Source organism: Antechinus flavipes, chromosome 3 (assembly GCF_016432865.1).
Source record: "Antechinus flavipes isolate AdamAnt ecotype Samford, QLD, Australia chromosome 3, AdamAnt_v2, whole genome shotgun sequence".
In the NCBI taxonomy this organism is placed as follows: Eukaryota; Metazoa; Chordata; class Mammalia; order Dasyuromorphia; family Dasyuridae; genus Antechinus; species Antechinus flavipes.
In genome coordinates, this window is record NC_067400.1 from 515,976,363 (window position 1) to 516,004,128 (window position 27,766).

General features: G+C 37.0%; 1 protein-coding gene across 1 annotated transcript in view; it reads left to right on the forward strand.

Moving 5' to 3' along the window:
- Positions 1 to 9,586: 9,586 nt before the first annotated feature.
- GDPD4 (glycerophosphodiester phosphodiesterase domain containing 4) overlaps positions 9,587 to 27,766 on the forward strand; it is a 54,936-nt gene continuing 36,756 nt past the window's right edge. Inside the window, exons 1-8 of the mRNA XM_051987059.1 lie at positions 9,587 to 9,602; positions 10,811 to 11,019; positions 15,192 to 15,295; positions 17,660 to 17,753; positions 20,693 to 20,752; positions 25,353 to 25,451; positions 25,530 to 25,623; positions 26,655 to 26,732. Coding sequence (XP_051843019.1) covers positions 9,587 to 9,602; positions 10,811 to 11,019; positions 15,192 to 15,295; positions 17,660 to 17,753; positions 20,693 to 20,752; positions 25,353 to 25,451; positions 25,530 to 25,623; positions 26,655 to 26,732 — 754 coding nt within the window. The remainder of the gene's footprint in view (positions 9,603 to 10,810; positions 11,020 to 15,191; positions 15,296 to 17,659; positions 17,754 to 20,692; positions 20,753 to 25,352; positions 25,452 to 25,529; positions 25,624 to 26,654; positions 26,733 to 27,766) is intronic.

Genomic DNA, 27,766 nt, shown 5'->3' on the forward strand with positions numbered 1-27,766 from the left:
GTTAGACGTGTGATTCGAACTCAGGTTTTCCAGGCAGAGCAAATTACCTCACACCTTCCTGAGCAAGAAAAACATAAGCCATGCTCTTTCTTCTTCTCTTCATCCTTTTCCTTTCCCTCTTCCTCTTCTCTTCCACTTTCTCTCCTAAAAAAATTCTTGATTTGGGAGATATGTGACCTGAGTTAGAGTCCTAGCTTTGCTATCTTATTTGATTTTTGAATTTGTCCAATTCAGCTTTTCCTTTCTGGACCTCATTTGTTTCTATAAAATGAAATTTTGGCATTGGACAATTTTAAGGTTGCTTCTGGCTCTCAAGTTTTGTAATTTTAGGTTTGTAAAACCATAAAAGAGCCAGCAGTTCTTGACTTAGATCTGTGAATTTAAAATTTTTTTAACTGTATTTCCATATAATCTATTTTATGTGTAGTCCTATATGTTTTATTTTGTACATCAAAAAACCTTATAGTGAAGGGTCTGTAGGCCGAACCAGATTGCCAGAGAGATCCATAATACAAAAATGATTAAGAACCATTGCCTTAAGGAAGTTAAAAAACACGTGTTGCCCGAAGATCCAAAAAGAAATTATTCTAGTGGCACACATTCAAATAATAGTTTAGGGAGGAAGGGGCATATTTTCAGACAAAGGGAGCCTCTGGAAGAATTGCCCAATTTACAAAGTCCAAAAGCCTATAGATTTTATTTTTAAAAAATTTTAAAAATAACTTTTTATTGACAGAACCCATGCCAGGGTAATTTTTTTTTTTTTTTACATTATCCCTTGCACTCACTTCTGTTCCGATTTTTCCCCTTCCTCCCTCTACCCCCTCCCCTAGATGGCAAGTAGTCCTATGCATTTTAAATATGTCATAGTATAGATACAATATATGTGTGCAGAACCAAACAGTTCTCTTGTTGCACAGGGAGAATTGGATTCAGAAGATAGAAATAACCTGGGAAGAAAAACAAAAAGGCAGACAGTTTACATTCATTTCCCAGTGTTCTTTCTTTGGGTGTAGCTGCTTCTGTCCATCCTTGATCAATTGAAACTGAGTTAGATCTCTTTGTCGAAGAAATCCACTTCCATCAGAATACATCCTCATACAGTATCATTGTTGAGGTATATAATGATCTCCTGATTCTGCTCATTTCACTTAGCATCAGTTCATGTAAGTCTCTCCAAGCCTCTCTGTATTCATCCTGCTGGTCATTTCTTACAGAACAGTGATATTCCATAACATTCATATACCACAATTTATTCAGCCATTCTCCAATCGATGGGCGTCCATTCAATTTCCAGTTTCTAGCCACTACAAACAGGGCTGCCACAAACATTCTAACCCTTCTTTAGTATCTCTTTGGGGTATAAACCCAGTAAGACTATAGATTGTAAAGAATCTCTATGAAAGCTCTCCCCATGAAGAAAGGAATATCCACCTTTCAGCCCTAAGTAGAAAGAGGAAATCTTGGCAGACCTTGCTTACTTTCCCCCCACTCATTTGTGTAATAATCATAATTCTTCACCTTTTTTTAGAGTTCTATGGATTTTTTGTTTCAGTCATGGCTGAATCTTCATGACCCCATGTGGGATTTTCTCTACAAAGATGCTAAAGTGGTTTGTCATTTCCTTCTCCAGCTCATTTTACAGATGAGAAAACTGAGGCAAGCAGAGTTAAGTGACTTGCCTAGGATCATATAACTAATAAGTGTCTGAGGCCAGAGTTGAACTCAGAAAGATGGGTTATTTGTTCACAAAATCCCTTCAAGTTCCATAGTGCAAGTATTATTATTATTATTATTATTATTATTTTACAAATGAATAGACAGAAGCTTGAAAAAGTAGAGTAAATTGCCCATGTTTATATATTTCATATTTCTGCTACCTCTAAGTTTCTCAAATGCTTGGTGGTTGGCAGTTTTTTTTTTTTTTCTGATACAAATAGTTCTCCTAAAAAGATTTTTGTAAAGAGGTCTCTCTTTCCCCCATTCACACTTTTTATGGATGTAAGCTCTTTAGGGTGGCTTGTACCACTTGGGTGAATGGATCTGCACCTTTTTGTAACATGTTTAGTAATTCCATCTGTCTTTCCAAAACAGTTGGAGCATCACAAAGGTTATGTGATATAGAAGCACTGTAGTAACATCCATACCTGTGTGACTCTAGGAATGGTTACATGAGTTTTATAGTCTGATGAAGCAGATTTAAAAGGATCCAAGTATATAGTAATTCTGTCTTTGGTAGGGTAGTTATGGAACATATGAACTAGGATTCTCCCAGTTGAAGAGAGAAAAGAGAACAATGGGCAAGGGATTAGTACCTCTGTTCTTGGAAAGGTCACTCTCTCTCCTGTATATGTCCTATTATGCTACTGTGCTTCAAACAAAGGGTACAAGGAAATGCAAAGGATAAGGTCAACTACATAAGCTTATTAGAAATAAGATTATATCAATATTTTTAATTGAATAAAAAGACAGGGTTGGAGTAAAGACTACCAGTTTCTCCATGTTGGTATTTTGGGGTTTTTCCTCAGTGCTTCAGCCTTCTGAGCCAATTCCCTTGTCCTTGTTACTTGTCCCTTCAGATTTTTTTACCTGCATTTGAAGGGGGTTATGGTAATAGCCTCTTCTCAGTTCTCTGTGTTCTTTTTTCTTCCTCTTGAGGCAGATAGTTGACACAATAGGTAGAACACTGGACGTGGAAGCATTTGTCTTAAACCCTTACTAATTGTGTGTCACTTAACTACTATTTGGCTCTGTTTCCTTGTATAAAATGGAAATAACAGAAGCACCTGTCTGCCCAAGTTTGTTGTGAGAATCAAATGAGATATTTGCAAAGCACTTTGCAAATCTTAAAGTACTATGTAAATGTTAGCCTTATGATTATAAATCTTTAAAACTCCCTGTAGGGGAAAATTTCTGCCTCTCAGCCCAGATCACAGGTCAGCTTTCTGTCTTCTGAGCTGGAAAGAAATATGGCTTCCAGACATAAAGCTTATGATTTGGCTTTATCAGGTTTGGCCATTCTGTGTAAGAATATTTCCTGAGGAATACTTCATTTTTTAAATGTCTTGCCATTTATAATCAAAAGGTCATCAGACAATGCTATCCTTGTTGTTAAATTTGTCAAAATATTTTGGGTTTTAGGGTGGAAGCAAGATGTCAGAGAAAAGAGTTCTCCCAAATTCCCCAAACAATGGATCTAAAATGAATTCTGAAGTGTCAGGACCTAAAAAAGGACAGGGTAAAAATAATTTCCCAACTCAGGACAATTTAGAATGTCAACAGGAAAGTTCTGTTATACCAAGGTGAGAGTAGATCAGAGGCTATACCTCCAAAACCAGCAGCAGAAGTTGGGGACAACTCTATCAGTAGTGTCAGCTTCTAGATCTCTCAGTTCACACATGGAAAAGGGATTGAGCAACTGGTCAGAAGGAGATTATGGGGTCCTTTTGCTAGCACTGGGTGCAGGACACTGTTGTATAGCCCATATATGGATTTGGGTCACAGGCCCAGGCATACCAAAACTTGCAGCTACAGGTAAGTATGGGCCCTAGTCACAGTTCCAAGGCTGAAAAGAATGCTGTGATTGCTCACAGACCAAAGCCCAGGCCAGGAGAGCAGTGACCACATCTTCCCTCATGCCACACTGGAAAGAATTGAAAACTAAAAGATTTTCAGAACTAACTCTGAAAGCAACAACAAGAAAGGCTTGAAACTTGAAACTTGAAACTGAAGACAGTGCCTTCTTCACCCTGGGGACAGAACCCAACTTTAATATCAAGTTAAAAGTCAAGAAATAGATTAAAAAATGAGCAAATAACAACAAAAAAGAACCTGATATAGAAAGTAATTATGGTGAAAGGGAAGATAAAAATACTAACTCAAAAGAAGACAACATAGTCAAAATGGCTGTATCCAGAATCTCAGAGACTTGGTCTAAGGCCCAAAAGAATTCCTGAAAGAGCTTAAAAAGGATTTTAAAATATCATTGAAAAAGTAGAAGAAAAATTAGAAAAAGAAATGAGAGTGATGGGAGAAAATAAAGAGAAAAGAGTCAATAGCTTGGTAAAAGAAGCAGAAAATTAAGAAAATAATTTTAAAAGCAGACTAGGCCAAATGGTAAAAGATATACAAAAATTCATTGAAGAGAGGAAAGCCTTAAAAAGCACATGAAAAAAAGATGTATAAAAACATAAAGAAGAAAATGACTCCTTAAAAAATAGAATCAGCTAAAAGGAAAAGAAGGTACAAAAGCTCGCTAAAGGAAATATCTTAAAAATTAAAATTGGAAAAGCAGAAGCTGATAATTCCATGAAATATCCAGCAACTATAAAACAAAATCAAAACCATGAAAAACTAGAAGAAAATACAAAATATCTCATTGGAAAAACAACTGACCTAGAATATAAATCAAGGAGAGATAATTTAAGAATTGTTGAACTATCTGAAAACCAAGATCAAAGAAGAGTCTAGATATCAGCATTCAAGAATCTATCAAGGAAAATGGCCCTAATATTTTAGAACCAGAAGGCATGATAGAAATAAATCTACTAATTACTTCCTGAAAGGCATCCCCAAATGAAAACTCCCAGGACTATTTTAGCCAAATCCAGAACTCTCAATTAAAGGAAAAAATATTGCAAGCAGCCAGAAAGAATTCAAATATTTTATGGAACAACTATCAGGATAACATAAGCTTTGGCAACATCTACACTGAAGGATTGGAGGGCTTGGACAGAGGACGGAGGAGTTAGGATTACACAAAAAGAACAATCCAGAAAAACTGAGTATAATCCTTTAGGGGGGAAATGGATATTTAATGGAATAGAAGACCTTCAAGGATTCCTGACAGAAAGACCATAGCTGAATAGGAAATTTGGCATTCAGATGTAAGACTCAAGAGTGAGAAGCATAAAAAGGTAAACAAGAAAGAGAAATCAAAAGGGATTCAATAAGGTTAAACTCTTTCCATTTCTACATGGAAAGATGATATTTTTAATCCTTAAGACCTTTCTCATTACCAGGGCAGTTAGAAGGAATATGCAAAAAGGTAAGTGGATGTGAGTTGAATATAATGGAATGATACCTAAATAAATAAAATCAAAGGGTAAGAAAGTAGAATGTATTGCAAGAAGAGGAAAGGGAGAGATAGAATAGTGTAAATTATCCCACATAAAAAGAGTTTTTATGGTGAAGGGGAAGATGGGGAAGTGCTTGAATCTTAATCTCATCACAAATGTCTCAAAGAGAGAAGAACATACACACTCAGTTGGGTATAGAAGTTTACCATATAAAAAAGTGAGAGCAGAAGGGAATAAAACAGGGGTCCTCAAACTTTTTAAATAGGAGGCCAGTTCACTGTCCCTCAGACTGTTAGAGGGCTGAATTTGTGGGCCTTTAAATAAAGAAACTTCATAGCCCTGGGTGAGGGGCCAGCTGCCGCATCTGGCCTGCAGGCTGTAGTTTGAGTACTCCTGGAATAAAAGAAGGGAGCAGTGCTGATAGAAGAGAGGGTAGATAGGAAAGGAATAATCAGAAGCAAAACACATTTGAGGATAGACATGTAGAAAGGAGAGAGAGAGTAGGATGAACAGGAAACAAAGTTGTGGGAAATATAGTAATCATAACTGTGAAAAAAAAATTACAGCAAGTTTTTCTGATAATATATAAAAAACAGAGTCAAGTTTATGACAGTAAGAGCCATTTCCTAAGTGATAAATGATCAAAAGAATGAACTGTTTTCATATGAACTATCTAGTCATATAAAAGTGTGCACTATTGATTGGATAATTGAAAATTAAAACAACCCTGAAGTACTACTCCACACCTATCAGATTGACTAATGTGACATAAAAGAAAAATGACAATGTTGCATGCAATATGGAAAAATTGAGACACTAATGTACTGTTGATGGAATTGTAAACAGATTGAAAAAAACAATTTGAAAGTATGTCCAAAGGACTATCGAAATATATATATCCTTTGACCCAGTAATACCACTACTAGGTCTACATCCCAGAGAGATAAAAAACACAAAAGAAAAAGATTCATATATACAAAAATATAATAGCTATTTTAGTGGTGGCAAAAATTGGTAATTGAAGGGATATCTATCAAATGGGAAAATGGCTGAATAATTGTTGTTTATGATTGTGATGAAACACTACTATACTATAAGAAAATGAACAGGATACTCTCAGAAAAATCTGGAAAGATTTAATATGAACTGATGCAAAATGAAATGAATAGAATCAGGAAAACATTGTACACAGTAACAATAATAATGTGTAATGAACAACTGTGAAAGACAGCTTTTCTCATTGATACAGTAATCCAAGACAATGTCAAAGAACCTATGACAAAAAATGATAGCCATCTCTAGAGAAAGAAATAATGGATAAAATAGATATTTTATCTATTGGATAAATGGATAAAAAGAATAAAGCATATTCTTGTTTTCCTTTGGGGGATAATCTGATTTCCCTCCCCCCCAACATATCTAATATGGTATGATTTGCATGACTATACTTGTATAACCCATTTCAAATTACTTGCCCTCTCAATGAGGGTAGAAAGGAAGGGAAAGAGTTTGTAAGTCAAAAATTTTTTAAAAGATTGTTAAAAGTTGTTTTTACATATAGTTGACTAAAAATAAAATATTAAACTTTTAAAAAAGAAATCTTTTGTTTTTAACATATATAGGGGAAACACCCTGTTGGAGGAAAAAAATCTTTTAAGGTGGCATTTTGCTAATCCCATTTGTCAATAAAAACTAATATTGCATTCTATTTATCAAATATTATATTATATTTATTATATATTACATATATTAAATATAATATATTAAGCACTTTCTATATGTTAGGCACTGTATTAGCAGCTAGCAATGCAAAAGACATGAAAAAACCTTTTCCACGAAGAAATTTATATTCTAAACATTCACCATTCTTTTTAGTCAGAAATAATGTCTGCTATGTAATGTTGTATGGGGAAGCTTGCTTATTCACTTCCCCATTTTTATCAAGGATTTCCCTGACAATTGTCTGTCTGTCTACCCTACCTACCTACCTGTCTCTATAGATATCTAACTACATAGATATTTATATCAGTATATCTCTATCTCTATCTAGATACCTATTATCTATGCATATCCACTTATAGATACCTACCTACAGGTATTTTATCTTATTTTCATAAAGATTTTCTAGAGGTAGGAAAGTAGGCATAAGGATCAATAATTATTGAAATATCTATTTTTTAGGAAGTGGTCTATGATTTTTTTCCTCTGAGAATTGGGTATTCTCCATTTCAGTCAGTCATTGGGAATTTAATAAATACATATTAAGTGACAGATACTGTGCTAAGAACTGGGTATACAAAGAAAAGCAAAAGACTCTCAAGGAACTTATAGTCTAATGTATATTGGTGGGAGTGGAAGAACAACATGTAAATAACAATTGAAATAAGATATATACAAGGTAAATCTGATCTCACACTGTCCTTAACATTGTGTTGCCTCTAACACTGATTGCCTCTTTGTATATGCTTATCTGTTCTAGTGTTTCCATTTTTAGTACCCTTTATAGTTCCTCATGAAATATGTCAGGGATATTATACTCTAATATATATATTCAAATAATACTCTATAATATACTCCAAATATGGTGGTTCTAATTGTTATTAGTGTTGAAAAAAAGTTTGTTAAAAGAAATTGTGACCATTTTAGGAAGAAGGAAGAGAAAGGAGAAATATTTAGAACTCAAAATCTTGTAAAATGAATGCTAAAAATTGTCTTTATATAAATTTGAAAAAATGCTATCAAAATTTTATTCTGAAAAAAATGATGATAGATCTTTAATGTTTATTTTTTGGTTTACCAGTTTGATCCTAAATGTTCTTGAGATGATTTGGCTTAATTGGCTCTTGTCAAGCTATTTTTTTTTTAAACCTATCCTTCCCTCCACCACTCCTTGCTATTTTATGAAATGAAAATACTTTTAATATTTTCAGTCAGATTGTATAGACAGATATACATTCAAAATCCACATTGCCTTTGCTATGTGCCATAACTACATAGTAAAGAGATTAAGATTTTCTGATTTAGATGACTTCTAAGATCTTTAGAAGACTTTGTGAAGACTAATTAAAATATGTTTTCCTTCCTTAGTTAATTGGTGATGGTATAGATATCTGTTCTTTCATGTACTTCCTTTATTTACTTATTTTGGTGTCATCAGTATTTTTAAGTCCATTTGTTCTTTACTCAAATGTGTGACATCTCTTTACATCTAATGGCAATTTGGTTTTGAATTTTGTCTTGACAATTTGATGGTCATTCCACATATCAAAAACTGATTCAGAAATGTTTTTTATATTGGTAACCTAACATTTGTTATTTTTTTTTTTTAGGCCACAATCCATTTCATTGTGACCTTATTTGATGCTTTCCTTGTTCCAGCATCTATAACTGACTCTCTTCTTGAAGAAAGTGTTCATGTGAGGTAATGAATTCAAGATGCAGAATGAAACATTTTGTTTTGCCTGATCCTGTATATTTCTTGTAAGGTATAATTTTGCTTTTTTTTTCTCTTCAAAGAGAAAATAAATACTTGTTAATTAAAAATTTGTTTAAAGAAAGTATTGGTAATTTATAGGCTTGAGATTTATTGGTGATTTACCAGCTTTTGACCACTCTTATTTCTTATTCCTGAACCATTTCCTGTTTTTCCTCTTTGCTCTTCAATCATCGAAGTCAGAGAGTATTGAAATATATAGGTTTCATTTTCAAATGCATATCTCTTACTTCATTGAATTTCTCTCTGTCTCCTTAAGCTCTGCAGCATGTTTGTTGCATATTGGCTACAAATATTTTCATAATGGTTCTTTAAGAAAAAGAAATACATTAATTTATACTTTAATATATTTAACATCTACTGGTCATCCTATCATCTAGGGGAAGGGGTGGGAGGAAGAAGGGGAAAAATTGGAACAAAAGGTTTGGCAATTGTCAATGTTGTAAAATTATCCATGCATATAACTTGTAAATAAAAAGCTATTTTAAAAAAAGAAAAAGAAATACATGTTCTTTTAAAGGATCAATGGAAGGATCGGTGAATTCATAGTCAGAGGAATTGGTACAAATCCTGATCCTGCTTTTTACTACTTGTGTGACCTAACATGTATCTTTTCATCTTTATAGCTATCATTATGAAATAACATTAATAAAAATGATTAACAAAGTTATCAGCACACTTCTCCTTCACCAAAAGGCTTCTTTTAGGGCAGGAATTCCTTTGGTTTACATGGAATTCTGGGCGTGGAGTTGGAAAAACTTGGGCTTGGCACTGTTTGGACATTGTTTTCCTCATTTGTAGAATGAGAATGATAAGTTATAAAGTGCTATGTAAATGCTATTATCATCCTCTTATAATATTATTATATGATGTGATATGCTGTCATCAAATCATAATAATGTTATCATCATAGTCATCATCATTATTATTTCCTGATACTTTTTTACCCTTTCCTCTTGTTTTAAAAAATCAGGCTACTCTACTGGGATTTGGAATAATGGATTCCCCTGGCAAGATGATAGTTTACCCAGGTAAATGGGGCTGAATGAAAAAAAAGAAAGTATCCCCATTTAGAGATCACCTAGCCTACCTGCCACCCATTTAGTCAATAAACAAACATGTCCTAGTCTGTTATTTATGATGTGCAATAAATATCCTCTCTTCAGGACTGGAACATTTTCAGAAGAATGATTTTACAAAAATCTCTGCCTAACTTTAAAGGCCTTGGCAGATATGTGTGTTTGAGAAAGATGGATTATAGACACATTACTCACACACAGACAGATAACTACAGATGACACCATTCCCAGCTTATAATGGAGCTGTGGTTTAGTCCCCAGCAAAACATAAGGTGACTTAAGGCACTCAATGGATGATTTTTTGGGGGAGAGCAAAGAGCCCTCAATAATCTTGTTTTTTTTAAATGGCATATCTTAAAAGGTAGAGGGACTTTGTCATATGATAGAAATTGTAGATTATTATCACCACTACTTTTGCTGTTGCTGATAATACAGTGGGTTAGAGAGCTGCTCACCTGGGAGTCAAGAAGACATTTTCTGACCCACACTGGCTATGTAACCCTGGTAGGGCAAGCTGTTTACCGCTTAATGTCTCAGGGATCCTTCTGTAGCTAGAAGGGCCAGGGAAGATGCTGACCTCCATTTGTAGATGATTTCCCCATACTAATTAAACTGCAAATCTCCCTATTTCTGTTGTTGGATTCCAGTTTTAACTTTTCAAAGCATTTCCCCATCCATCATCATTTTAGTTAAAAGAATTTTTTTTTGAGACTGTCTCTTTTAAGCTCAGAAATACAGTGACCATTCACAGACCCAGTCTCACTTTAGATGGGTCTTTTCTCTTCCTCACACAGCATAGTGATTCCCTCTTGTGGGTGCATAACCTAATATGGCTAAATAATTGACTTAGCCCAGCTGGGACTCAGGTGATCTGTCAGCCTCCCTATTAGCAAATAGTAAAGGGACATTGTCACCATAACAGCTCAATTTTGTAAAAGAAGATTTGAGCCCAACTGGGGGGTGGCCATAGAGCACATTTAACCAAGGCCACGGAGCAAATCTGTATGAGAGTAGCATTGCATTTTGGGGTTCCCATTCCAATGCCCTGCCTTGTGGGAGGGTGGCTTCTTGTTAGGACATGGGAGATAGAACCAGGTTAGAAACTGACCTGGCCAGAGTCCCAGATCTTGACCCTCTCACCTTGATCCTTATCCTTCCAGAGACACGGTTACTTTCACTGCCAAGTAAGGGCAATTTTTTTGATCCTAATGTACTGGAGATGAAAAAAATTAAGATAGTGAGGCAGAAGATAAGTCAGCGTTATGGACGGCATCACTTCATTGCTCTCCTGCAGGGCATATACAGCTGTCGCTGGAAACGCCACCAGTGGGTGCACATGGAGGACGATACCCAGGCTTGCTGTGTAATGGTAAGGGATGATGAGGGAAACATCTCCCCTCACTGCAAGGGCTTCCCATTCCCTATTTATCCCGAGGCAGCTTAAAGAGGGGTGGTGATTACAGGGAAAGAATGGGGCATTTGCAGACCTAAATCCCCACTTGCCACCTTTGAGCAAAGATAAACTGAGATCATCTGTCTTATCATGGAGTCACAGGATTTCAGAATTGGAAGGGACCTCAGCCACCCTCTATCCCTTACCCAAAGAAGGACTCCACTTCCGTGTCCCCTAGAAATGGACATTCAGCTTAAGCCTGAAGCCCTCTAAGGAAGATTCCAAATCTCAAGGCATCTTTCGGGTTAGGCCTAATTGTTAGGGATTTTTTTTTAAAGATCAAACCTTAATTTGCATGCATATAGTTTCAACCCCTACCTCTTGGTTTTCTTCCTAAGCCCAGCCAGAAAAAGTGAAAATTTTCTCTATGACAGCATTTCAGATCCTTGAAGACCTCATTTGTGTCCTCTTACTTCTCCAGAATAAACATTCTAGTCCCTCCAACTAATTCTCATAGAAATGAATTCAGGAATTTTCAGCATTCTGGTTCTGTAATTTATTAATGTCCTTCTTAAAGGACATCTCTTCTTGCCCTCTTAATATTTGGTCTTCTTTCCTCCTTTCAGTCCCTTCTTTCTTCTTGTAAAAAAGTATTTATGAATTATCTGCTCTATACCAGGTATTATATTAAATGCTTTTTAATTCTTACTTTCATTTGATCCTCACAACAGCCTTGGGAGATGGATGCTTATCCTCATTTTACAAATGAGAAAACAGGTTGAGTGACTTGCTCAGGGTCACATATCTAGGAAATGACTGGGTTTAGATTTGAATTTTGGGGGGAAAAATTCTTGGATATTTCAGGCTAAATATTCCTAGATCATTCTAATGATACCCAAAGGATATGGTCTCTAATCCTCTTTGCTGCCTGAAAATATCTCTTTAACAAAATATGGGGAATGTAGTGGAAAGGGAGGCTTTCTCACAAGCAATATGCTTTAGATTACATTCTACATTCCTTTCCAAAGTGCTCCCCTTTTCAACACTCCTTCAATTCTAATTACACTAGAGACAGAGCTTCTAATTTCTCTCTAACATCTGTCTTATTATTCTCTCCAACCAAAGAAGGTTGCTTAATCTTTCTTCTGAGTAAGGAGTATTTTAAGGAAACCTAAAAGAAGGACAAATAATAGTCCTTAAAAGAAACAACTCTTGAGAGGAAAGCTGGCAACTTCATGAAAAATTGTTTGGCTAAAATCTCAGATCCCCAGACTCACATTCAAAAAGTTAGTAAAAGTTGGACTGAATGATTAGGGATTTTTTAAAAAAAGATCAAACCTTAATTTGCACTTTTTAAACTTCAATATTTTGTAAAAAAAAAATGAGTGGTATGGATTATTTATTTAAAGGACTAGTTCACATTTATATTATGATATATATTTATATTTATGTCTATCAAAACACATTACATACAACATCATCTTATTGGATCTTCATGACAGGTTAATGGTCCATTTTATAGATGGGAAAACTTAAGGCTAAACCAAAGGAACACAATGAGGAAACCTAATAACTTCATAAAGTAGAGCACAGAGTTTATGTGATTATCATTTTTTATTACAGTTTTTTATTTTTCAAAACATATGTGAGGACAATTCTTTAATATTAGCCCTTGCAAAACCTTGTGTTTCAATTTTCCCTTCCTTCCCCCATGCCTTCCCCTAGATGGCAAGTAGTCCAACATATTAATATGTTAAACATGGTAGAAATATGTGTTAAATCCAATATATGCATACATATTTATGTAATTATTGTGCATTGCAAGAAAAATATGATTATCATTTTCATAGCAATCAATTTTTTCTTCCAAAATTTCTTTCCATCATCTAATTTTTGTATTCACAACATTTGTATGAGGTAGATAGGGTTGGTATTCATATTTTCTGTGGAGGTTAACATTGTTCCACCTCTAATAAAAAAAGATTAAGGCAGAGCTCTGCACCAATGGAATTTTATTAAAAAGTTGGTGGTCCCCTCTAATAAAGTAGACATTAAATCTTTCTCATAATCTGAGATATCCCTTTTTCCCAGGAAGCTATTTTTTTAGGGTTATTACACATCATCATTTGAGAGCAACTGTACCAAATACAGAATAATTCCATTGATTAGTATATTGACACATAAGCTAAAATAAGCAAAACAATTTATCAGCAGAGTCATGGGTTGCGTGAAGCAAGGAGCATTTGACTAAATGGTCATAAGATGGACTTTGCTCTAGGTTGGACAGAAAGAAATGGTACATGCTATCACAGGTTGGATGAAGTGGTTATAAGATGATCACCTACTTGTGTTGGGTAAGAGGGAATGGTCTGAAAGTACAAAACCGAATTGGAAGACTTTCCAAGTAATTGAGTCACCTCTCCCACACTGTACTTGATCACCATGACAAGAAAAAAAAAAGGGTGGAAAGCCTTTAGTTAACTTCCTACAATTATACAAATAAACTTAGAAACTGCAGCTCATGGCCCCAAGTCCTAATATACTGAACCCATAATCGTTAATTCTATGGAATCAAAGTGATTATAAGTTCTACATATCAAGCCTCAGAGTAGGGGTCTAAATACATTATTTCTCCCATTTCCACTTTACAACTTAGGAAACTGAGGCCATAGGAAGTTGGATGCCCTTCTCTCAACCAGAGGCAGAAACTGTTTTTAATGAGCCCAGGTTACCCTAAATCCTGGTCAGATCCATGGGGGGCATTGTGTTTTGTTTTGGGTGTCACATTTAGGAAGGACATTGACTTCTAAAGCCAGGAATCTCACCTATTTTTGTTCTATGGACCCCTCTGGTTGTTAATTTGGTGAAGCCTATGGATCCCTTTTCAACATCATGTTTTTAAATGTACAAAATAAGAGACAATGGATTACAAAGAAAACCAATTACACTAGAAAAGAACTATTAAAATGTATATGTGTGTGTATACACATATATTTATATAGCTGTATACACACACATATACACACACACACACACACACACACACACACACACATATCTTATTTATGTAAGTTCACCAGCTCTAGGTTAAAAAAAACTCTGGTCAAGACTGTGTCTGGAGAAAGACTCCTGGGATAATGATGAGAAAGCTAGAAAATTTTGAAACTCCTTTCACCTCCCTTGAATTAGCTGATGCTACATTTCCTGCTCCAGTGCTTTTCCCCATCAGCATGTCTGGGAAGATGTAGCATGTTATAATTTTGCCTCCCAATCAGCATTTTTATGAAAGGGTTCCATTAGCATGTTCCTGACATCACCCCGGCCTGGTTGAGCCATTTGGATGTGCTCTTTGAGTGTTTAGCTCAGTGCCAGGCACATAGTAGGCACTTAACGCTTGTTGCCTTCCTTTCTAGGAATGGAATAGTGTTAGGAAATGTTTTGAGATACAATGGGAAAAGCCCTGGGCTTGGGGAGTCAGAAGACCTGAATTCTAATCCTAGGCCTGCTGTTTATTTAGAAGCTTTATGGTTTCCAAAGCCACCTAACATTCTTGAGCTTCAGCTGGTTCCTTTAGGGTTCAGGGGCTGGTGGTATACAAAGGAGGTTAATGTGAAAGAAAGCTGGATTTGGAATCCAAGGACCTGAGTTCAAGTACAAGAACTATCACAAGAACTAGGCAACCCTCGGACCTTATAGGTCTCTGGGCCTCAGTTTACTTGTAAAATGAGTGGTTGGACTCGAAGTCTTCTGATGTCCCTTCTAGCTCTCAATCTGTGATTTTATTATTTATAAAACAAGAAATTTGTACTAAGTGATTGTGCTTTGGATCCATGTTTAAGAGCATTTCTAGAGCTAAGTTTCATGGTCTCTTCACTAATTCTCTCTTTTGAGGACTCTTGCAGCTCCAATTTACGTCATCCAAATGAACCCAATTTAAGAATAGTTTGAGCCAAACAGTAAGAAAAGCAATCTGTAACTGCCCCCTCCCCCAACACACACACACACACACACACACACACACACACACACACACAATGGCATTCATACCATTGCTCCTGTGCAGAAAATCCATTTGCTTCCGATATCCAGAGAATCCCTCAAAACTGCTTGAATCAGGAATAAGACGCTAATTTTCTTTTCTTTCCCAGGGAGATCAGCTATTTTTCCCCTTCCAGGTTGCGGCCTTGTGCATGTCCCTCATATTTCTGTACATGTGGCTGGAAGCAAGGAATGACTACGCCAGCTTTGACGAGTGAGTTCCCCACCTTTGATGTTGTTGGTGCTACCCAGTCTTGCTGCAGCCCCCCTCTCCAGGGCGTTCTGGGCCTGAGACGCCTGGCTCTGAGCTCTCGGGGCTCTGCCACTCACTCTGTTTTTTTTTAAACAAGTCACTTTTTCTTTATGGGTCTCAGTTTCCTTGGTCTCTGAGGTCTCCTGAGGTCCTTCCCGTGCTCAGCGTGTGGTCTAGGCGCAGGAGAGGCAAACCGGGAGTGGTGGGCATCTTATGCTGGTCTTTGTGGGGGTCTGACTTCCTGTCCCTTCCATCTCCAAATAGAGGGGTCCAGTTTTTTTGCCTCCAGTTTCAGGGTCATTGTCTCAGGTGATGAGTGATGCTTAGGTTGTATCTGGTGAGCAGAATTTTGCAAAGCATAGGGCCATACCCTCTCCCTCCCTCCCCCCAGTAAGTCCTCACTAAATAGTGGTTAAAGTGGTTGCTATTCCGAATCTCCTGGAGTCTTTGGCCTGGATCTCTCTTCTCTCTCCTGTCTGATGATTTGTTCTCTGCAGATGCTGTTTCTGCCCCGTGGTCCTGCTTTCCCTCTTGCTCCCTGCCTCCTGCCGCTGCCCTGGCAGAGGAGGTGCAGATTAATCCCTGCCGGACCTGTGGCCAGAGCCCTTGCAGGGCATCCTCCCCTTGCTCCCTTCTCCCTTCTCCAGGTCTCCTTACTCCTCCAGCTGTGTGACTCTGGGTAACCTCTTAACTTCTCTCTGCCTCTTGTCCTCAAACAAAACGGGGGTAATGACAGCACCTCCTCCCAGGGCTGTGTGAAGGTGAAATGAGGTCATTTTGTAGAGCAAACTGCTATCTCAATAACAAGACTATTCCCTTTATTGTCATCGGTGTGACTAATCTGTATTTCCCTATGTGTTGATCTCTTTACCTCACCCCTCTGCTCAAGAGCTTCAGCAGCTCCTTATCACTCAGGGAAACAACATTTATATGCTGTTGAATCATCCTACTTGTGCCTGACTTTTCGTGACAACTTTGGGGTTTACTCAGTAAAAACAGCAGAGTGCTTTGTCATTTCCCTCTCCAACTCAATTTACAGGTGAAGAATTGAGGCAGATGGGATTAAATGACTTGCCCAAGGTCACACAGCTAGTGAGTGTCTGAGGCCGGGTTTGAACTTGGGTTCTCCTGACTCCAGGCCCAATGCTCTATCCACTGCACCACCTTGCTGCTCAGCATTTATGCAGTGCCTACTGTGTGCCAGGCACTGTGTTAAGTGTTTTTACAAGTATTAATTAATTTTGTCCTCCCAACAATGCTGGAAAGTAGGTACTATTATTGCCTTCATTTTAAAGATGAGGAAACTGGGGCAGACCAAGGTGACGTCTTCCTGACTCCAGAGTTAGCTCTCTCCTCTCTCTCTGCCCCTCTGCTGCATACTGAAGCAAGACCAGGGCTCTTTCTCTAGAAAGGTCTCTAGGACCTTGCATATGTGCTATAGATTCACTAGCTTGGATTGTTTGTTTTCCCTTGTCCATGCCTTGTACCTTCTTACCTCCATGTCTTTGGTCAAGTTGATCTCTCTTTGCAAAATACTCTGATTGTAGATTGAGGTCTAGAAGGGATATTTCAGACCAGTCTCATGTTATAGACAAGAAAGCAGGCCTGATAGGTTCTTACAGGTTGGGTTCAAATGTGAGAGATAGGATTTCCTTCCTTCCTTCCTTCCTTTCTTCCTTCCTTCCTTCTTTCCTTCCTTCCTTCCTTCCTTTCTTCTCCCTCCCTCCTGTCCTCTATTCCTCTTTCTCTTGTCATCTCTCCCCCTCACAATGTTCTATTTATTGCATTCAAATTAAAAAAAAATTAATTCCAAATTCCATCCCTTCTTGAAACCTCCTTCCTTACCACACTGAGAAAATATCATGATAATTTTTCTAGAAGTTTATTAGAGAAGAGAGGATAATGACTAGAGAATTTGAAGAGTATATTTTCTTAGATTAAGAGACACCTTAAGATATTTACAGAAAATGGAAGGGGCTAGGAAAAACCCACTGACAATGAAGGAATATTGGAGAAATGTGGGAAATGATTGAAACAACGAGGTCTTGGAGAAGATCAGAGTTTATAGCATCAAAAATACAAGTAGAGGGTTTAACCTTGGCCTGAAGGAAACAGGAGAGGAAGAAAGGAGGGCTGAGTTTAGAAATTTGGGGAAGTCAAGTGATCTCTCAAGACCATTCATGATCAGGTTTCCATGTTCATTTTCAAACATTCTATCTAATCTCTTCACAAATCTTCCATCTACTACAGCCAGACTGTTCCCCTTATAAAGCAATACTCATTCTTAGCATGTTTAAGATAGTACAATCCCTTGCTATGTTTCAGGTTTATTTACCAGTTCACAAATGGTTGGTTTTTCTGGTCCTTCTTTCTGGTGATTACAGCCTCAGTCATGTTCAGTTACATCATGCTGCTTATGGTGAGTATTGGTAAACTCCCTCCAACTTCACCACTGTGGTGTTTGGGGCTGGGAGCCCAAAAGAGGAGCCCCAGTCCCAGTTGTCTCTCTGGGGGTGATGGCTACCAGTAGCACCAGCTATTCATAGACAGACACCCTTGTGGAGCCCCCTGTAGCTTTCCTAATAGATCCCATTTTAATTGAAATTCTCTTGGGATCCTGTATCCTTAGCACCTTATTATATGATGGACCGCTTAAGAGCAAATTGTTACTCAGATGAATTTGTCTTTTATCCACTAAAGATATTTTTTGTTTTTCTTATAAGTCTCTGGAATTTTTATCATCTATACCCCAGAAATGGTAAGATTTGCTTACAGATATATGATTCCCTAAGAAATAATCAGTGCTTTCATATCTTACCCAATTCAACCTTATTTTATAGTTGCAAAAAACATAGAATGAAAGTATTTAGAGCTGGTAGGGATTTTAGAAATATTTAATTTTAGCTCCTAATTAAGAGAGGAATTGAAGCCCCGATTACATAGTGTTTTCAACATTCTTCTTCTAATCTTATTTCCATCCTAGGAGGACCTGCCCTCTCTTGTTGGTACCTAATACTGCCTGCCTCTTAGCCACCTATGATTGTTGCTTTTCTCCTCTTATCTAATTTGAATAATCTGAAATTACTTAGTTCTCTCTTTTGTTCCTTAGGGATCATGTTTTTTCTGCCTTCTGTGGTGACAATTAATTGAATAAAAGCTGAAAGGGATTGTCTTTTCTTCCACAGGTTCCCTTTCTAGATGATTTGTACATTTAACTAGTAGTTTTCCATAGTTTTTAATTAATAATTTTACTGTCAAAATAATTAAAGTTTTAAGGAAGTGAAATGGATTCATTAAGGGAGATAGTGAAGATGTCTTGAATCAGATGAGATTTTTGGTATTCCTATATCAGACTATGTAGGCAGCCATCTACACCTATAAATAAGATCGACTTTAGACACAAGTCTGTCATTTTCCTATCTTGCTACAAAAATGACCTGTGAATTTTGTGACATGAAACAATCATATAGATTTTGAACCTAATCTAGTTCAAGTTATGCAAATTCATAAAATAGATACTAGAGATGAACAAATTTAGTCTTTCAGTTGAAGAGTTTATTCTAGACCCCATTTTCAATTCAAATGGAGTACTATTCTTTTTCAAAAAATCATCAAAAACTTTGAGAGAATTTCATGACATTACCACTCTGTTTCCACCCAAGATCATTGCCACTAAGTACTTGGTCATTGTGTAGTGGGAAGAGCAGTCATTCAGTCAATAAACATTTACTAAGTGCTTACTTCCTATGTGTTAGGCCTTGTGTTAAGAATCGCAAATACAAAAAGAAGTAAAAGACAGTTCTTACCCTCAAAGGAGCTCACAATCTAATAGAGGAGATAAGGAACAAATATGTACAGACAAGCCACATACAGGAAATAATGAAAAGAAGGAAGGCACTAGAATCAAAAAGGGATTGGGGAAGATTTTTTGTAGAAGATGAGATTTTATTTTGACTTGGAAACCAATGTGTGATGTAGTTGGAGCAGAAGGAGACATGGAGAGATAGGGAAGAAGTAGAAGGAATGCACAAGCATACTCATGTGGGGAAAATATGCAAAAGAAACTAATTTCCCATTGGAAATCTCACCTTGTCTGAGGATCATTTAAAGAACTAAGAATATTTATGGGCAAAACCAATGAAAGAGCATATGAATTGTCCTGGAGATTGAATAAAGGGAGGAAGGAATAGAATTCAATGTATTCGGAAAATGGGAAAAAAGGAGTATGTATATAGGGAGTCAGATCTCACACTATTTGCTGGGCCAGGAAAAGGAGGAAAACCTATTGCCTTCCAGAAGCCTTAATAACAACATCATTATGTTGATTTACATAAAATTTATATTTAAAAACATTTATATCATGATAATGTTAAAATATGTGGACTACATATATAGCATTTTAAGGTTAAAAAAATCATTCCTTTTTGATCCTTGCAATAACTATAGGAGACAAGTGGAATTAGCCCCATTATACAATTGAAGAAACTTAGGTAGACAAGTCACAAAGGTAGTTAGTGTCTGAGGTGAATTTTTGAATTCAAGTTTTCCTAATTCCATGAAGAAGGAAATGGCAAACCACTCTAATATCTTTTCCAAGAAAACCTCAAATGGGGTAACAAAGAGTGAAATGACTGAACAACAGATAAATCCAGGATCAATGCCCAACCACTAAACCCCCCTTGTTGCCTCTCCTTTGCCTTAGTTTTGTATTAAGGTCATAGAGAACATCTGTCTTAAAATCTCTTGTAAAGAGAACAGTTTCTAGTGTATCCACAGCATCTGGGACAGGGTAGATGCTTAATCTATGATTTATTTATCTATTTGTTTTATCTATGTATCTATTCTATAAAGATTAAAAAGTGAGAAAAGATATGAACTGCTATTTCTTGGAAAAGAGAACCATAGATGAATGTTATTTAAACCAAGAGATGAGATGAGGAAAAGGGTAGGGAGGACTCTGAAATTCATTCTTATCTGGGCAGGGCAAAAAAGAGTAACAATAAAAATAAATTTGAATAATCTGAGTTTAGGCTGAAGAACAAAATAGTGGGGGTGGTTAAATGGGTTAGAGCAAGGATTCTTAACTTTGTTGTGACATAGATACATTTGGCAATTTGATGAAGCCTAGAGACTTTTGGAATAATATTTTTAAATGCATAAAATAAAATGTTTATGCTGAAATACAATTATCAAAATATTTTTTAAAATGTTTACAAACCCCATATTAAGAAATCCTGTTAGAAGAAGTGGACTGTTATGAGATGACTAAGACAAAAAAAAAAAAAAATGGCAGGGATCCAGTGCTGGTTTTAATGACTTTCAGAATTCAGGGATCATCTTTTCCATTTTTCTTTGCAGATCATAGGGATATGTTTGCTGACAGATGGGCAGCAGCTATACCTGCATTGGTGCAATAAGGTAGGATATAAGAAAGCTTTCCACCTTGACTTTCCCTAAGATCTGGGAGAGGTCATGGTGTATACTTTCCCCAGACTTTTCTACAAAGCCTGAGAGAAAAATATATAAAAACTGTACCTGCAAAAGGAAGAAGAGGAATATTTGTCTGAAGAGATTAATGGATGGGGGAGCAGGGAGGTAGGAGTGAGGGGAGGTTAGTTGGATTTAATATGATATTAATATTTGGCTTTTTAAAAAAATGATCTTGATTCCTTGTTTTGCTGCCCAGATTGACTGACAAGTCTAAACTTCCTATTTCCCATGGCAGTATGGTATCCTCTGGGGCCACTTCAGTTTTATCATACAATAGGCATCAAACCTTTCATTAGTGGTCCTGCTAATGAAGTGTCCTGTATCATTATATCTCCTTAATATTCACCTAGCCCTCATCTCTGTCTTATCCATAAAAATTTCATAAGACAGCTTAGGTGCATTAACGCAATCAAGATAATTTGTGCTTATGATATTCCTTGACTGGCCAATCTAATAACTGTCAAAAAAGGACAAGACCTCTTATTTGTGAATATGTTGATTATTAATTATTATTTTTTCTAAGTGCCCACAACTTATATTAATAACAATACTACCATTTTGCTAGAGATCTATGGCAAATTTAGATATCTGTAGTTCCTGGGATATATTTTTCCCCTTTTTGGTTCCTCTTCTTGTGTTTTTCTCAAAGCTTCTCAATAGAGATCCTTTTGTCACATCTGCAAAATCTTTCATAGTTTCTATTTCTTCTAGCCCCGAATTTCTGACGTCATTTAAATTAGATGCCCTTCTTGAATTGAAAGAACTGGGGGGTATTTAAATAAGGTAAGTGAAGACTAGGAATATAAACTGTCCAAAAATTGTCATGCAGAAGAGAATTCGACTTATTATAACTCTCTGTCTCCAGGAGACAATGGATGGAATTTGCAGATAGGTCAATTTTGGCTCCCCTGGCTTCCCTCCATACCTGGAATGTTCTCCATCCTTACCTCTTGCTCCTTGGCTTCCTTTAAGGCCTATCTTGGAACATTGCCTTTCTACAAAAGATTTTTTTCCAGTTTTCCCAACTGCTAGCACCAATCCTCTAAAGACTACACTGTATCTGTCTCTTTTTATGAACGTAGTTGCATTGTTACATGTTATCTACCTCATTAGAACATCAGTTCTCTGCAGGCAAGAATTATGTTTTGGTCTTTTTTTTTTTTTTAAGATCCTTAGTATTTAACATCATGCCTGATATGTAGCAAGAGTCTAACAAATAACATGATGATAACGATGATGATTGAAGGAAAAGTTTCTCAAAAATTAAGAATTATCCTAAAGTCATTTAAGCCATCTTAAGCAGTGGATTCCTTCTCACTGAAGTGATCACTTGTTGGGCTTTTACTCTTTCTAAGATGAGTTTAATAAATGACCACCATGAAGTTCTGTGATTCTGAGTTTTGCTTTTATGTTCCTTGAGGGCAGGGACTTTCTCTTGCCTCATTCTATATTCCCATCACTTAGCACAGTGCCTGGTACATGGTAGGTTTTTAATAAATATTGATTGGCTGACGGTTTCCCTTCAACTTCATGAGACCCCTCCTGTTCTGTACTATTTTTTCTAGGGATGATTAATGGCTTCACAATCATATCTGATAATTCTCCCGGGTGCCCTGAGATGTGACTCATCCAGACCTGGTAACTTGAAGTCTGAGGCCATCTAGGTATCTCTTATTATTCCCTCACCTTCCCCGTTAACCATTCCCCTCCCCCATCCTTTCCAGTCCAAGGACCATACTTTTTGTCAGTAAAAACCAAAGCAAACTGAGGTGATCCATGATCATCATCCCATACACCCTCAAGCAGGAGTTCTGGCTTCCCTTTGAATTGTCCGTTACATTTTGTTGTTCTCAGTGTTCCTTGCCAACCTCAATCCATTTTGAACTTCAGTGATATACTTCAGGATTATGTGACCTTTTTGTCATCACCCTCAGTAATCCTTGTCTTTTATCCTTCATCTATCTTTTAAAAATATAAATTGATCAGCAAGTTATTCACCCATCCACATGGTGGTAAATAATATCTAGCACTTACATTAACGCTGCAGAGCTTCAGCAGTACATTATCTTACTTGATCCTCATAAAAATTCTGTGAACTAGGTATATTATTATTCCCCATTTTACAGACGGAAAAAACTGAAGTTTTAAGAGATACAGTAACTAGTCTAAAGGATCACACAATAACAGTCATTTGGGATTCAAACTTCCAATTCTAAAGTCCAGAAATTTGTCACCATACCATGTTCCTCTCTAAAGACACTTCCATCAATATTTTCCTTAATAGGATTGTTTTTGCTTGTATCTTCAGAATGTTATTTCTGAGCACTTCCCATCCTACTTGGATTGATTTATTAACCTACAGAATTTTAGTCCATTAGCTCCTACTTATCCTTTCCTAAACCATTTGAGATTGAATCTCCAAAGAAAAAGCAAAAAACAAAAAACAAAAAAGTGTGTGCCCATACATGTGTTTACACATATATACATATGAATATTTTAAATCATTCAAGATAGCAAAGAGAGCAATAGCTATTGCACAAACAACACCAAAAATTCACAAGCGACATAATCTAAACCCACAGGCTGAAGTGTTTATCAACAGATGTACAAATATAGAATGACAAGCAATATAAACTATAGATCTTTATGTGAGGAAGTAAATTTGGTCTTAAAAATATAACCAAGATTTTCTGAGTTTGAATTTGTGATTGGAATATCACTCTGGAAGAGATTAATTTATTTGAAAAACAGAATTTTCCCAGTAGATCAATGATCAAAAGATATGAATAGACAGTTTCCAAAGAAAGAAATCCAAGTCATCAGGAACCATATGGAAAAAATTTTCTAAGTCACTAAGAGGAATGGAAAATTAAAACAATTTTGAGACTGTACTTTTAACCCATCAGACTGGAAAAGATGACACTGCTGGACCATGGATGGGAATGTGAATGGGTTCAGCCATTTGGAATTGTGCCCCCAAAGCTGTATAACTGTAGCATACTCCTTTGGCCCAGATAGAGCAATATATCAACTAACACTTGCTTATCTTCTCCAGACTAAAATATAAATTTCTTGGTTTTCCTGTGTTTTCAGCTGAACTTGTATATTTTGATCTAACTTGGTTCTTCCTTCTCATAACTCTCCTTGACCCACCTTTGTTCTAGCTAGGTTGGTGTTATTGCTATTTTCTTGGACTCACCATTCTATATAATACCAGTTTTTGTGCAGGTTGCTTTGTAAAGTTGAAATGTCCTTCCTCCCTCACTTTTGGCTCTTAGAATACCTAATTCCCTTCAAAGAGGGCTTATCTTAGGGCCAAATTATTAATACTTTTTATTTTTTCTGTGTATGTATTGTTTGTTCTAATGGAACATTAGTTACTTGAGATCAAGAAATATTCTCATATTTGTCTGTGTCCCCACAGCCTAGTCTTGCACATAGATGAGTCTTTCTGATTCTAGACCTTGTGATCTATCTACTGTGCCATTTCACTGTCCTTCCATAGCATTACAGAAGAATGAAATCTGTTTCAAGCAAACATCTAGGACAACCTTTTGGAGAAGAAGGTGAAGGAAGTGTTACAGAGATGTATGACAGCCCACAGTACTAAAGCAACTTATCTTAAGCTCTATCTGACTGTGTCATCCTCTATTCAAAAAAATCCTTCCAGAGTCAAATATAAAATGCTTTGTTTGACTTTCAAAGCCCTTTATAACCTGTATTCTTCCTACCTTTCCAGTTTTCTCATACTTTATCCTACATACTCTGATCCAGTGGCACTGGCATTCTTTAACAAGTCACTCCATTTCTCAATTCAATGCATTTTCACTGGCTGTTCCCCTATTATTGGAACTATCTCCTGCCTAATCTCTATCCCTTGGCTTTCCTGACTTCCTTCACATTTCAGGTAAGGTCCCATCTTCTGGGGAAAAAAACCAAAACACATCTTTCTCAGTTCTTGTTAGTGCCTTCTCTCTGAGATTATGTCTAGTTTGTAATCCATTTGCCTGTCTGTCCATCCATCTTTTGGTCCATCCACCCACCCATCCATCTATCCATCCACCTATCCTTTCATCTATCCATCCATCATTCCTTGTTTGTATATACTGATTTGTATATTATCTCTCCTATGAGAAATTAAACTGTAAGCTCTTTGAGAGCAGGGAGCTTTGTTGTTTTTCTTTTTGCCTTTCTTTGTTTGCCCAGCTCTTAGTACAATGCCTGGCATATAGTAGTTGCTTTTTAAATTCTTGTTGATGATAATGATTATCACTATGCAATTGGGGATAGTCTTTGTGGGCTTTGTGAGTATATGTAGTTTTACACACTGATAATATAACAATGAACTTTTAGTCTTTTGATTGCATCTCACCTTGCCACCTTTTTTCTCAGCTCCTAACATCCAGTGTCATCCTGAGTTATTGAATTCTCCACTCTCTTTGACCCCATAATTGCATGGGGTTCTGTCAACCTTGGGGAGTGGTCACCCCAAGCATGCTTCCAATACAAGAGATATTTGTCTCTGCAGATTGGGGTCCTGCTGGTCTTGAACATATGCATTTTTGGTTTTCTAACCATAAAATCAATTTATGAAGAAAAATGGAGAGCTGCTGAGATATCACTACAGGTAAGCATACACAAAAGAGTCACAATGGTGTGTCCATCTGAAACTGATCTCAGCCTAATATTCTAACTTTCTTGACAGGTAACTGTTCCCTACATACATTTCTTTGGAATATGTGTGATGGTGTTATTCTCATGGCCCATAGCCATCTATTTTGCTAAGCTGAATAAAACAGGTAGGTCAAGTTGAATAAATTTGGGGTTTATTGGGTTGGAATAACTAAAACTTGGGTTGTAGGAAAGAATACATATAGGAAATAGGGACCTTTAGAGATTTTGCCGAAGGAAGAAACTTGGGAGGATTCTTGATCAGAGACATCATTGAAGATACTGATACTCTTGCCAAATACCACAAAATGTGTTGGAGCAGGAAGAACTGTTTTCCAAGTCCAAGTCTCTTGATACACACTTGATACAAACTTAACCTCTCATTCTTAGCTCTAGGCATCTCTTTAAGACTCTTATTTACAGGGAAGGGCCAATGTGGCTAGAGGGAGGTGCTTTTCTCACCCCAAAAGTTCTATCAATGCAATCACTTATCCAGAACCTAACTCATGGGCCCTGCTAAGTATTAAACTAAACTGTTTGTTGTTGAAGGACTGCATATTCCAGTATCAGCTGCTTCTAAATTAGGATCAAACTCTGGTTTGCCAAACTCCCCTCCCTGTTCCTCTGATATGGCTTTGTATTTGCTTTATTCTCAAACCTTTGTCTAGCTTTGCCACAGTGCCAGCTCTCTTTGAGTCCCTCAAGGATAAGCATGATTGAGTCCAAGCATGATTGTGTTCTCTCAGTTTCCTTTGCCCCAGATGGGGTAATATATCAACTAATACCTGTTATCTTCTCCAGACTAAAATGTGAATTTCGTGGTCTTCCTGAGTAGAGGCAATCTCATTGGTAGGGCTTTCTGAGTTAACCGTGTAATCTGAACAGAGTGGAAATTCCTGAGAGGCCCCATCTGATATTAAAAATTCTACCAGGGCCAAAGAGCCCTGGCTGACTGGTAAACCATAGCTGCAATCGTAGGAACATATATTTGGACTTGACAAGGATCCTGGAGATCATCTAGTACTAACTCCTAATTATACTTGTAGTGTGGGGAGAATAGTAATGCTTGTGTAGAAGAAAAGGAAGGTCCTATTGGGGTAGGGTGGCCACAGAAGAGAAGCTAATAAACCTATGTGGTTCTGTTTTCCCTTTTGTTAAGCTTTGGTTCTCATGAAGAAGGAGTACAATGATCAGCAAGAAGTCCTTGCTGGGTCTAGGAAAATAATGAAGATTAGAGGTAAGAATTGGTGCAATATATTGGAGTATTTTAGGAGATAATGGGAGCAATAATGAGACAAATGGGACAAACTCCTACCACTGAGGCAGAGGACAACAGCATGCCTAAGACCTACTAATTAGATTTTTGAATGATGCAAAGCTGTGAGGGAAAAATTAATGCACTGGATGAGAGAATGCACAAAGATTAAGGTCTTCCATTGTTCTAAGATCTTTTCATTGTTCTAAAGAACAATGAAATGAATCTGCTAAAATGAGATCTATAGGAATTAGTGCAAGTTTTATACAAGGGTTAAAGAAATTAGCTTTATAAATACCAAGTAGGGGAGTCATGGCTAGACAACATTAAGGTTGTCAAAAACCATTTACTAAGTGCCTATTATATGCCAGGCACTGTGCTAAGTTTGGGGGATGTAAAAAAGGCAAAAGGCAGTTCCTGTTTTCTAGGAGCTTGCTGTATCTGACTTTTGCAAGTCAAAAAAAAGTGACTGCAAATTTAGTGTAAGGCTGATAAGTCAATCAGAGACACTTTAAATTGAATAACAAACTGTGGAGATAAAGACTGAGAACCGTGTCTCTGCTGTACTCCCCGTACTGCACGGTCCAGACTCCTTGTAGAATTTTGTGTCTGGTTCTAGGCCTCTTGTAAGAGGGTCTTGGCAAACTGGAGTGGATCCAGAGAGGATCTGGGGAAATATTAAAGGAAATGGATATCAATGTTAAGCAGCCTGTCTCTGGCACAGAAGGAGGTGACCTCTGACATTGGGATGGTGGAGCTCCAGATGACCAGGGAGAGCCTGCTGATCTATGGATGGAGGGTGGAATCTCTGTCCTGCCTAGAATCCAGAGATCTGGCAGCAGCCCCATGGAGGGAAGGAGTTTTCCCTTGGAAGCTCGAGGCCAGAGCAGGAACATGGCCAGAAAGATGGAATCTTCAGAATAGAGCCTGGTGATCTTAACTGATTACTATCAAAGCAGGGTACTGTCTAGTAAGACCTTCCAGTAAGGGTGAGAGGAAGATGAGTATTCATAGTA